The sequence below is a fragment of the Eschscholzia californica genome, unplaced genomic scaffold (genome assembly GCF_041429995.1).
Source record: "Eschscholzia californica isolate CP2 unplaced genomic scaffold, dmEscCali1.0.p SCAF_4, whole genome shotgun sequence".
NCBI classification, from domain to species: Eukaryota; Viridiplantae; Streptophyta; class Magnoliopsida; order Ranunculales; family Papaveraceae; genus Eschscholzia; species Eschscholzia californica.
In genome coordinates this window covers 56,761,656-56,773,799 of record NW_028238461.1, presented here as the reverse complement: position 1 = coordinate 56,773,799, position 12,144 = coordinate 56,761,656, and the positions used below count along the sequence as shown (strand labels likewise).

The 12,144-nt window shown below is 36.3% G+C and overlaps 3 protein-coding genes and 1 non-coding gene across 4 annotated transcripts; all 4 read right to left on the bottom strand.

The window, feature by feature from the left end:
• Positions 1–138: 138 nt before the first annotated feature.
• Positions 139–2,726, bottom strand: LOC147546663 (uncharacterized). Its single transcript, XM_086637976.1, has 5 exons — positions 2,283–2,726; positions 1,885–1,927; positions 1,637–1,797; positions 963–1,553; positions 139–583 (listed from the first exon to the last, which is right to left on the bottom strand). Exons 1-5 carry the CDS (start codon positions 2,547–2,549, stop codon positions 389–391), a joined length of 1,257 nt encoding a protein of 418 aa, XP_086494102.1. The 5' UTR covers positions 2,550–2,726; the 3' UTR covers positions 139–388.
• A 1,080-nt stretch (positions 2,727–3,806) lies between these two features.
• Positions 3,807–3,879, bottom strand: TRNAR-ACG (transfer RNA arginine (anticodon ACG)). Its single transcript has one exon. It is a non-coding gene; the product is annotated as a tRNA-Arg (tRNA).
• A 71-nt stretch (positions 3,880–3,950) lies between these two features.
• On the bottom strand, positions 3,951–7,716 carry LOC147546661 (uncharacterized). Its single transcript, XM_086636030.1, has 2 exons — positions 4,548–7,716; positions 3,951–4,472 (listed from the first exon to the last, which is right to left on the bottom strand). Exons 1-2 carry the CDS (start codon positions 7,243–7,245, stop codon positions 4,057–4,059), a joined length of 3,114 nt encoding a protein of 1,037 aa, XP_086492156.1. The 5' UTR covers positions 7,246–7,716; the 3' UTR covers positions 3,951–4,056.
• Positions 7,717–8,481: 765 nt separating this feature from the next.
• On the bottom strand, positions 8,482–9,416 carry PSRP4 (plastid-specific ribosomal protein 4). Its single transcript, XM_086636031.1, has 3 exons — positions 9,051–9,416; positions 8,880–8,944; positions 8,482–8,789 (listed from the first exon to the last, which is right to left on the bottom strand). The coding sequence occupies exons 1-3, from the start codon at positions 9,388–9,390 to the stop codon at positions 8,655–8,657; spliced, it is 540 nt and encodes a 179-aa protein (XP_086492157.1). The 5' UTR covers positions 9,391–9,416; the 3' UTR covers positions 8,482–8,654.
• Positions 9,417–12,144: the final 2,728 nt, after the last annotated feature.

Here is a 12,144-nt window from a genome sequence, read left to right as displayed (position 1 = left end):
AATTTCAATTTACAGGACTGAATACGGAAAATCAGTAGATGTTGTGGGTACCTACCTCACTGCAGAATTCACTTCTCTTTCTCCAAATGCCGAGCTTTCTCACTAAATGGAACTTTCTCAAAAAAGAATACTTTAAAGTTGATTCAATGCTACAAATTCTTGTATTATTATTATTGGAGAAGAAAATGTATTTTACAGCAAATGATGAATGAAACATATCAAGTAAGATGACGACAACACATGAGGTTACAAAATTAGCAGTAATCATGGTGCCGGAAAGAGTGTTACACAAAAAGAGACCAGACAGGGTAACGAGAGGAAGATAAGACGTCGTTTATGTACAGCATGTAAACAATATCAAGATTGCCTGTCTGAGTCTTCAAGTTGTTTAGTCAGTTTTAAAGAACCCCAGACTTGTTAGCAGCTTTTTCAGAGTCTTATGATCCCAATTGAGACCAGTTTTCAACATATCAAAATCAGCAGGCTGTTCTACTCCTTCGGTTAACTTGACTTCTTTCACTGCTTCATCATCAGCTTTCACTTCCTCGTGAGCTTCGCTATCTGCTTCTTCTTTTACTTGTGTCTGGTTTATAGTGTTTTCATACACCACATAAGCAAAAATGTAAAAGAAATAAAATAGGATGTAAAGGACTGTCTTAAACCTTCAGGTTCAGAGTTTGATTAGAAGACAAGTCGTCGTATTTGTCCTTCAACCAGGGCAATACATAATTAGATGTTCAAAAATTGAATTGAATGGGAGAATATGACCCCCTGAGACTCAAACTTGAAAGGAAAAAACATCAAATTTACTTCATTAATCTTGAGAAAAAAGCAGTACAAGCTACGTAGAACGGAAGCAGCAGATGGGTAACAGTAAGATAAAAGCGGTTTAAGTCTCATGCTAATCAGAATCGAAAACAGATAAGTAAAATCACCCAGAGAACATCTCATCAAACATTTACCTCGGGTTTGGTCTTTTCTTCAATTTCATCAATGTGAGTATTGAGCTCTGCTGGGCAAGTGACAGTACCGTTGCTCTCGGCTACTTCTGGAACACCTTTTTCAGTGGTTGATATTGGATTTAAGCCAGGTACAAGAACAGGCTCTCCTTCATACTCCAACCAAGACGCTTCATCTTCTTCTTTTGGGTGACTTAGGTTTGGTGCAGTTACCAATTCTTCTTTTGAATCAGTGATGTTTTCCGCAACAGTCAGGTTCATAGTCGTGTTAGTTGTTGGTTCGTCGATTAAATCATCCAATGGAACCATTGCGTCCGGATGAGTCAGTGGCTCCTCCCCTATGTTTGAATTAGCAATTGGTTCCACAACCGGGTTTAGGTTCGCCATTGTTTCTGTAACAGTGTCTGAATTAGTGATTAGTTCCTCCTCCGTGATCTTCTGAAGTTGTACATTTTCCCAATCGTCAAAAACGACAATAGTTTTACTGGTTTCCCATGTCACTAGAATCCGATCTGGACCCGGTTGCCACATGACTTCTCCAGTAGAATCTCTGATTATGAACTTGAATTGGATTGATATGTCAACAGGTACATCCTATATTCAAAATCAAACGAAAACATCAGAACTCACTCGGTCGAAAGTAAATCTATATGATCCAATAGGAAAGCGACTCTTACCAGTTCTACTGACCAAATATGACCATCTGACCAGTTCAATGGTAGTGCACTTAAAGGGTCCCAGACACCAAAAATGGGATCATCTCCAACCAGGAGAATTTGCTGACCAAACAAACAATCTTTCTGTAGTTGGAATTTTACATGGACAGTCTTGGATTGATCTAATTAGGTCAAAATAAAACATGTTAAAAAAAATCAAAACTTTAACTTGTCAAGAATGAGAACAAAACCAAAAGAATGCAACTTACCAAGAAGACGAGCAACTTGAATGGTATTTTCTGCATCTCCTCCCTGGAGGAAAAAAAAAGAAGAAAATGAAATAAAGAGAGAATCCTAACTATTGATTAGTACATTCCAATTTTAGGGTTTTATACATATCAATTTTTTTTTAGGTTAATTACTGTGGTGGTGAGTGAAACAAATTAAAGAATGTGTCAGAGGCTAAATTTTCAGGAATGAATCTTGATTTAGGGTTTTTTTTTTTCTTCCAAGAACTCAAAAATAACGTTTTCTTGAGAAGCAAAGTGGTCTGATATTATAGTTAGTAAGAAAACAATGAGAGTGGAAAAGAGTGAAATGTAATTGATGAGTGACGAAGTAAAATAAAGAAATTTGTGTGATGGATGATGATGAAAGAAACAAGTACCTCTTGTGTCCCGGAAGAGAAAGACGAAGAAGAGTTGGAAACAACAACGGTGGACTGAATCGGTTTGAATTGGAGAGAAATGGAGAGTGACGACGACGAATCCAGGACATTATTATTATTAAATTTCTGAAATGGAGAGAAACCAAATTCTGCAGAAATGAGGAGTCTATTATTATTATTCCTGTAATGTCGACGATTCTTACTACTACTACGAGTAAGAAGGTGGTGGTTTTTTAACGAAGAAGAAGAATTCGTTAGGGCTTCCATTAATCCACCCAACCACTGTTTTCTTTCTTTTCTTTTTTAGAGAGAGAGAGAGAGAGAGAGAGAGTTGATGTTGAAGAAGGTGGGGTTTGTTTGATGAACACAAAAATGTAGGAGCGAGTGGCCGTGATCGAGTGAGTTTATATAGATAGGGACGGAGAGAGATGAGGACGAGACCCCGCGCCGTTTCTTTGGAAAAGGTTGTTAAGGTGGGACCGTTAAGGGAAATGAAGGTAAAGTTATTTCTAACCGTCGGATATGTTAATAATCAAAGATGTAAGGGACTGATGGACGGAGGGAGTCAACAGAGTTCATAAAAATTCGGGTCCATTAAATCGGTGTTACTGCTGTTACGCTACGTTGCACAACAATTAAGGGACCAAAAATTCCCTTAAATTATACACTATCTCCCTCCCCTAAAATAACATTTTGATTTACTCCCCCCTTTTTTGACCAATTCCACCTCATCCTCGATATAGTTTTTTTTTTTTTTTTTTTTTTTTTTTTTTTTTTTTGTTAAGATATCCCCGATATAGTTTTTTTTTTTTTGTTAAGATATCCTCGATATAGTTACTACAAGAAGAACTACTGTCTTTACATTCTATTGTGACACCAATAAACCCTAAACATGTAATAAAAAAAAAAAAAAAATTCAATTGAACAATTATTAAAAATATAATTTAGTCCATTGTCGACTAGTGCAGTGGTTGGACACTCCTTCTTGAGTCCATAAAATCTTGTTGTGAAGAAATCTCGATGGAAGCAGTTTGTCAACCGCCGTTTGATACAGTGGCTCTTAATGGCTATCCTAAAGTTGTGAAGCATCCTACTTCTTTATCTTTTACTTCATTTTCAAGATAACAAACTTCTTCTCAAAATCAGACTCACAATATCGTTTATATGTTAGAGAGATATCTAATCATGTTGAAAGACATCTAATCAACTAAGAAGTTACATGATATAATTAATTTTTCTTAAACTTAGCTAAATGTGTAGAACTGTGGAGCACTTAATGTGTGTATCATGTCTACTATCTACATACAAGTCTCTTATTAATGTGTGTTGTGTGTATATCATGAGGGTCAAAATCCATATTTTAAGCATCTCTATCTAACAAAAGGATTATGTAAAACTCAAAGGCTCTACACGTTCCTCTCTTCAATCTTACCCCCCGCCGCCGCTGCCGGATAAGAATCAATCAATATTTCATAGTATTTGTAATAAAGACGGGTTAAAACTTAAAAGGAAGAAGAAAAAAAACGACTCTGCTGGGGATCGAACCCAGAATCTCTGGTTTCGTAGACCAGCGCCTTATCCATTGGGCCACAGAGTCCTTGTGTCTTATTTGCTTGTAAGAAAATATAAATTTCTGGAGCTTTTTAGCTAAAACCAGACTCTGGTATCTGACTCTGAATGGATTTCACATTTAATGCATTTGAAAGACTAATTTAGATCCATTTGATTTAGACAAGTCATATTCAGACAACTGAGAAGAAATAACTTCTTCGGTCTAATATTGGTGTCTATGCGGGTTGACTGAAACACTCCCTGCATAAGTGTCTCTTATGCACTGTAAATCCAAGAGAACATCATGGATGTCCATTCTCTCTACCTCTAATTCCACACAACAAGCAACTCCCACCCTTATAACTTCAACTAAACAAGCCTCCATTATTCTCTTCTTAGCTTCTTCATCGTGCCATTCTTCTTCAACATATTGTTGATCTTCTAACGACCATAGTACTTGTTGTTCTATAATCTCCGTTTTATCAGAAGAATACAATCTTGTCAAAGCAAATTTTCGTAAGTTTAAACCGTCTTTAAACATCTCATCTACCGGTTTCTTCCCAGTAAACATCTCTAGCAACATAATACCATAACTATACACATCCCCACTCGTCGAAACCCCACCACTCACTCCGTACTCTGCAAGTTCATAATCATTATTGTTAATGATTCTGATTTGAGATATAATAAACAGAAAAGGAATAAAAGTAGTACCTGGAGCTATATACCCAATCGATCCTTTTAATATTGAAATAGAACTTGTAGTGTAGTCCTCAAATGAATCGTTTTGATCTGTCGTTATAACTTTTGCTAAACCAAAATCACCCACATAACCAGTTAACTGGTCATCAAGAAGGATATTGCTTGGTTTTAAATCACAATGGACTATCGTGTTTCCGGAATGGTGATGAAGATAATCCAAAGCAGAAGCAACATCAATGGCTATATTTAATCTCTGATTAAAGCTCAAGAACTTCTGACCATCTTCATCTACATTTGGGTGCAACCAATTTTCTAAACTTCCATTAGGGAAGAACTTGTAAACAAGAGCTTTGAATTCATTTCCTATAGAATCGATACTCGAACAAGTAGTTAGTATCTTGATCACATTTCGATGGCGAGTTCTTCTTAAAGCTTCACATTCGGCTATGAAGCTCTTGGAAGCTCCTCCCTGTTGAAGATTGATTACTTTAACTGCTACATGTATTCCATCTTCACCCAGAATACCTTTATAGACAGACCCAAAACTACCCGTTCCGATCAAATTTTCAAGTGCAAAACCATTGGTTGCTTTACGAAGTTCTTCATAAGAAACTCGTGGATATGAATTTCCTGTCGGAGCTATCATGGGACTTCTTCTTTTCGACTTCTTTCTTCTTCGGGAAATAACAATGGAACATGTAATAATAATGAAGATCAAACTTAGAACCAGTGATGGTGTCAAAACTATTATCACTTTGGAGCCAAAAGACTTACCTTTTCTGTTTGATCTATTGGCGAGGCATGAAGGTAGTTTCAGTTCAGGTATACCCCCACAGAGTTTTTCATTTCCTACGATAGAAATCGCACTTGCATTGCTAAATACTCCTCGGGTCGGTACCTGTCCTTGAATGTCATTAAAAGAAATATCCAAACTCCTCAAAGATCGAAATCTTTCAACCTCGTCCGGAATTTCACCATATAGATTGTTACTTGAAACATTTAGATATTGAATACCTTGTAACTTGAGTAGCAAAGAAGAGAGTTTCCCTTGAATTATGTTCTCTTCAATGTATAGTCCTTCTAATTTCAAACAATTTCTAATTGTACTTGGAATTTCACCTGATAATTTGTTCTTAGAGACATCCATGACCTCAAGATTTCCTATAATACCAACTTCAATTGGTACTGAACCAGTCAAGGAATTGTGAGATATATTGAGGTGAGTTAAGTAAGAGAAAGAACTGATAACTTGTCTGGATATAGTACCATTAAGCTCATTACATGAAAGATCTAATTTGCGCAGACTTTGATAGTTCCCGAAACTCAAAGGTATTCTTCCTACTAAACTATTGGACTGTAAATGAAGCTCGGACAACTGAGTGATATCACCTAACGAAAACGGGATTTCTCCCGTCAGTTCATTTCCATTCAAATCTAGTCGATAAAGCTTTTGAAGCTTACCAATTGATAATGGTATGGTACCTGTTAACATGTTATGATCGATCGACAGTTGAGTTAAATTGACGAGGTTCCCGATCTCTTCAGGAATGGTTCCATATATTTGGTTCCTTCCTAGTCTTAGCACTTCAAGCTTTGTGGAGAGATTGGCAACTGAGTAAGGCAAGATACCACTAAATCTATTACCATCTAAGATTAGTCTTTCGAGGTTAGAACAATTGATCAGAGAAGTGAGAAAACTCAAATTATGAAGATTATTATAACTAAAATCAATCCATTTCAGAAGATGTAATCTACCTAGATCTGCAGGGGCCAATCCATAAAAACTGTTATTTGCGATATCTAAATAATCGAGTCTCGTAATATTTGAAATTGAACTAGGTATGGTTCCATAAAATTTGTTTGAAGCTATGCCAAAGTTTTGAAGATTAGGTAAAGCTAGACCTAACTGGGTTGGAAGACTTCCTTGAAGCTGATTGCTGCTAACATAGATCTCGATGAGAGACGAGAGGTTCCAAAACGAAGAAGGGAGTGAACCAGAGAGATTATTGGCACCAATTCTAATGAATTGTAAGCTCGGCATTCGCCCAAAAGAATCTGGAATACTACCCTCCAAATTGTTGTATGTTAACGTAATATGTCGTAGAGAAGAAAGGTTCCCAAAAGAAGGTGGAATTAAACCATTTAGGTTGTTCAATCTAAGACCAAGTATGAAAAGCTTCAACAAAGAACCCAACTCTTCTGGAAGCTTTCCTGTTAGAGAGTTAGAAGATAAATGAATATCTACGAGTTCAGAACAGTTTGAAAGACTTGCAGGAATTTCACCAACAAAAGAGTTATTACTCAAACGGAGTCGCTCCAACTGAAACAATCGACCAATTTCGCGGGGGATCTCACCATGGAAACTGTTGTTTTCGAGGTTGATCAATCTGAGGAAGGTGAGGTTTCCAACGTAAGGAGATAAAGTGCCTATAAGAGATTGAGATTCAAGAAATAGTTCAGTAACTCTTCCGTTCTTGGGATCACACGTAATTCCTTTCCAGTTACAGAAATGGAGAGAACTGTTTATATTCCATGAATTCAGTGATCCAAGTGGATCTTGAATTACCTGATCTTTGAATTTTAACAGAGCAAGTTGATCTGATGAAGGAGAATTTATAGAAACTGAATTACAGCAAAAAAGTTTAGTTATGAGTAGAAGAAATGAGCATAGTAGTCTTGTATTTCTCTTAAGAACTGGTGAAAATTCCATTATTTTTCGGTTCCTGAAAGTAACAGACAAACCTACAACTTAGATGTATTTCCCACAGGATGCTGATGATAATTCGTAGTCGCAAACACCCTGAAATTTATCAGGCAAGTAAAGTTGGAGCAGAAGATTTGTGTGGAAACTTCAGTATGAACGAAAGAGTATGAGTTTTGTCAAAGAGTTTGGTTTCATTTGACCACAATGTTCACCAAGAAATTAAGCAAGACTGAAGCTGAGGGTCAAAGTCTCTTTCTACTACAGTGAGGTTTGAACCTCAACCTGGACACAGTTTTTGTCCTAATACCATGTTAAAAATCGAAATTTGTTGGCCAGTTAGTACATACAATTACAAAATAGATTCGGAGCCAGACTATTCTGATGATTGCGAGACGAGGGGTTTGAGGGTATGGATGCTAAACTAAAGCTAGTTATTTAGGTGAAAATGAACAACTAGAAGGAAGGAAATTTCGCTACTAAGGCAACCGAGGAGTTAAATCACACTATTATTAGGCCACATTATGTCTCTTGGACAACAAGCAACCCTACTACCCTTTAATGTGTTTTTAGCTTGTCTTCCACAAAAAGAATGTGAACAAGTAGACTCATGAAGAAGAAAAACCTTGTTGGTAAGTAATTAGGCAAGTAATTACTTCTCCCTCTCTCTCTCTCTCTCTCTGTCTCTCTAGTGGGTCGTTGAGTTGATTGAAACGTTCTCCAAAAATCTACATCAACGTCTTCCTCCATGTAATTTCGGCTTCTCTTCCTAACTTCATCTTCCGAAAGCGCGAGAAAGGTTCTCCATAGTTATTTATACAGTGACCATAAATATAAAACATTTCTCAAATGATCAAAATTCTATAGATCGTTACCCTTGTCTATGGATAAAATCATCACCTTGGATCCTATTTCCCTAGGGAAGTTATCAAACACACAGTGAACAATCAAGATTCTATAATAACCACTACTTTATACCATCTTATCTAAAGAATTGATGAATGGGTTATCAATTGAAGCTTATTACTGAAAGGAAATTCAGGCAACACAAGCATGAAAAATATTGTTGACAATTGTGACGCCCCAAGACTTGGCAGTTGTCGATACTGTCTCCGCTTTTACCACCTCACAATTACGGGGTTTTGTTCTTCGCAAAGGCTCCATGAGGCCACCCAAAAGGCCCCCGAACTTACTAAACTTGAGCGTACACCTATAGCCCAGGCTCACAACCATTTACACAAGAAATTTAAAGCAAGCAAAATACTTAAAAATTTCTTTCAGAGAAATGAAATGTTGTTACAACAAGCATGGAAATTGTTGGGGCAATTCAAACAAAGAAGAAAGAAACAAGAGAGCAGAATTCATTCATTCAATCTAAGGAAGTTGAGAAATTACATGGAAAAAACATAGATATTATTTTAACTAGTAAAAAGAGATTCATCTATATCAATTTTGATAATCTCATTATCATCGAACTTATCTTTTCTGGGAGGTGAAGGAGCAGTTGGAACCCTAGGAGGACCTCTTCCCTTCTTCTTGTTCCTTGGTCTCGCCTAATTTATCAACAAGAAATTGCTCATTAGATTGAAAGCATTACTACCTCTAAGATTTGATATAAACAACTACAGTAATTACAAACTTACGTTTCCGAAGGAATGATTGAATCGTTTTCCTTTAGCAGTCTTCTTATCACCTCTACCACAATAAACTGAAAACAACAAGTAATTAATTTAGGGCAAAATGTATGCTTTTTTCTAGAGAGAGAGAGAGAGAGAGAGAAAGAGAGAGGTTGTGGTTTACATGAGTTTACTGACCTAGTGGTGGAGAATTTGAAGAGATTGAAACTGAAACAGGAGCGGTAGAGAGAGAAACACCTAGGGTTTGAGTACGGGAGAAGGAAAGTTGTTGTTGTTGGGGAGATAGAGTGAAGGATTGAGTGGCCATTGGTAGTAGAGCTCCTCCTGATATCATCATCATCATTGACGCCATGATGAAGTTAGAGAGAGAGAGAGAGAAAGGAGAGAGCGAGAGAAAGGGATAAGGTTTTAGCCTTTTAAGTGGTGTGACTTGTGAGAGTGTTTTCGCGTTATTTATAAGCACGGCAGCACAAGAAACTGTCACTAACGAACTTGAGGATTTAGTTCCCTTCATCATTTTAAACCCTCAGTCTCACCCACCCTCCAGATACTAATTCTACTCCTTATAGGCACCTTAGGGTCGTAGACTCCACACATAGCATCAACACATCAACGGATGGGAAAAACGCCCGTTAGCCCCAATACGCCCACAAACCGCCGGAGCCCGATGTGTCCGCGGACGCCCCGTGTCTGAGACGGACACTACCAGTCTGGACCACCAAGTTTTAGTCGAACAACGGATGGACACGGACAAAAGGTTCTAACCGGCCTTTCGTCCGAGTCCGACCGATTGAAATTCTCGACTTACTTAGACATTTGAATCGTATATAGATTAATTGATATAGTTATGGTTAGCATTTAGGCTAGGTACATTAAGTTTTGTATTTCTTTCCTCTCAAAGAGCTTGTATTTCTTACGGAATAAGTATTGCTATCTACATTTTAATCCACTAGTGCAATGAAGAAAAAAAAATGATTGGGGGTTCTTATAAAAGAGTTGACGGATATAATACTATTGTTTGGGGTACGTTTAAGGGTTTTGATCGGGTGAAATCTTAGTGACGATCGAGTCCGACCGATCCGGTACCCGGATCGCTTGACAATTTAGGCGAGCTCGAATGACCAACGAACAACCACACTTTATCAAGTGGCCGCCTGATTTGTCAGGATGTCCGAACGAACATATTAAGAATTTGTCCGTTGTGCCGGAACGGAAGAGCAAGTGACCATGTCCATGGACTACCCGTCGGGTCCATTTCCCAACCCTAAACACATCTTGTCTAAGAGTGCCTATAGAATTTTAGGTACTGCTCAATATGCCACCCCTACTTATTTAGTTGAAAGAGTTAAAAGGCGCCTCCATTAAATGTTGCTTTGGTCTATTGGGGTTCTTTTATACTATGTAGACTTTCAAATTCAGTCTAGTAGGGAGACTCTATAGGCACAATTGAATTTCTCACCTCAACTTCTTCCATCATCTAAGTGCATCTCCAATAGAAACTCAATTTCGTCTTAAAATGACGTGACAACATGTAATTCTATTAACACTCTCAAGAAGAAATTCAATATTTGAGATTTCTCTTAAACACATCTGTTATCTTTTTTCATCTCGAAGTGTTGCAATGGAGTTATCTTTTCAATAGAATGTCACAATAGTGCCATAAAGAAAAAAGAATGTCAATTGAAACTTGATAGATAAGACAATTAAAATTACTTTTCTATTATTTTGCATTGGAGATCGCTCTATACCACATTTTGTATTTAGACGGATAGATCCCGTCTAATGTTACAGATGGGCACCTGAAATAATAGACACAAGATCAAACATTCAAACGACATCGAGAGTGTCTACAACCAAATTAAACCTATAGAATTCCACTCGGTGCAAGTGCAATTCTCGGCTTCCCACTCTAACTATGTGTTCTACTTTAGTTTGAACATCTTCATCTAACCAACCACTCTTCTTATTCGTCTGATTTATGTGAACTTAAAATTAATTTTTTTTGTTGAAACTAGACTTAAAATTTGTTATTTAGACAAATAAGAAAAGAAGAAACATTCTAAAATTTGCTATGCATCAATCCTGACCACTAGTCAAATTTTAAACCCGACTTACAATACATAAACCCTAACAAAATAGTTCAAAAAATAGTGAAAGAACTAAGAGAATTTTGAATTATATCTGCTTTAAATCAACTGAGTGAAAGACTTTGATAGTAAAATTAAGCAGAAGATCTTTAAAGAAAGATCTTCAAAAATTAGAATATTTGGTTCAATTATTATATAATTAAAGCCCTTAATTAGCAACTAATTAAGGCAATTGGAGTATCCATGTTAGTCAAAATTCTCTAGAAAAAGTTAATTATATACTACTATTTTTGAAGAGAAAATAGGTGCATGCCAAGTTGCCAACTAAATCAAATATAAATTGGTCAAAACACAAGGAACTATAATGAGAAAATGGAGGTTTTTTCTCACTTTCCATTCTTTTGTCTCTTCTACATCTAACTCCTTTCCACTAACTTTTTCTTCCTTAAACCTAATCAGGCTAATCTTTGCCATTATTATTAGATAAAATCTTTATTAGAAATAAGGGTGTGATTTATTGGTATATCCCCACATGAAAACAAAGTTGGATGGTTAAGAAATAAGGAGAGAGAGTTAACTATTCTCTTTTTCTAAGTGAAATTTGAAATCTAATTCGACATCTCAATTGAATCAAACTAGATTTCATGATAGTATATCACGGTGTGATTTGCAATATTTGGCCCACCTGAGTGGTAAATTCATGTTGATTTTAGGTTCATTTGATTCGGTTTGAGTAAGATTCAGAAAATGAATAAAAGAAATGTTACATCAATTAGCTAATGCCTTTCCTTATTATATTTTGTTAATTTGTTTATCACTATACTAAGAAAAAGAACAAAATTTTGACAAAATATAAACCTTTCCACTTTGAAAACAAAATAACAACTATAACCAGTATTCATTGTCAATTTTTCTAACAACTTCAAACTTATAAACCAAACAAATGTTAGTAGGAGATTAACTACTTCTGTGGGTTGGTGAAACTTTTGAAGTTTCTCTACTTGGTCCAATTTAATCATTAAGTTCACACTATTGACCAAATGAATCTTAATAATTCCTCTGAAATTTTTTTTTTGTTGAAATCCTCTGAAATTGAAATAAAAGAAAAGAAAGAATAAACAAAGTAGTTCAAAAATTATGCATTAAGACAAGGAAACTATCATTCCATTTTTTATTCTTATGAA

Excerpts from the sequence above, each read along its gene's own strand:
- PSRP4 (XM_086636031.1), bottom strand. The coding sequence starts at position 9,390 with ATGATGAAGGGAACTAAATCCTCAAGTTCGTTAGTGACAGTTTCTTGT. Across the intron at positions 8,945-9,050 it reads TTCAAATTCTCCACCACTAG|TTTATTGTGGTAGAGGTGAT; the intron begins GTCAGTAAACTC and ends TGTTGTTTTCAG. Across the intron at positions 8,790-8,879 it reads TCAATCATTCCTTCGGAAAC|GCGAGACCAAGGAACAAGAA; the intron begins GTAAGTTTGTAA and ends TTGATAAATTAG.
- LOC147546663 (XM_086637976.1), bottom strand. The coding sequence starts at position 2,549 with ATGGAAGCCCTAACGAATTCTTCTTCTTCGTTAAAAAACCACCACCTT. Across the intron at positions 1,798-1,884 it reads TCAAGTTGCTCGTCTTCTTG|ATCAATCCAAGACTGTCCAT; the intron begins GTAAGTTGCATT and ends TGACCTAATTAG. Across the intron at positions 584-962 it reads AAGAAAAGACCAAACCCGAG|ACACAAGTAAAAGAAGAAGC; the intron begins GTAAATGTTTGA and ends ACTATAAACCAG.
- LOC147546661 (XM_086636030.1), bottom strand. The coding sequence starts at position 7,245 with ATGGAATTTTCACCAGTTCTTAAGAGAAATACAAGACTACTATGCTCA. Across the intron at positions 4,473-4,547 it reads GATTGGGTATATAGCTCCAG|AGTACGGAGTGAGTGGTGGG; the intron begins GTACTACTTTTA and ends ATGAACTTGCAG.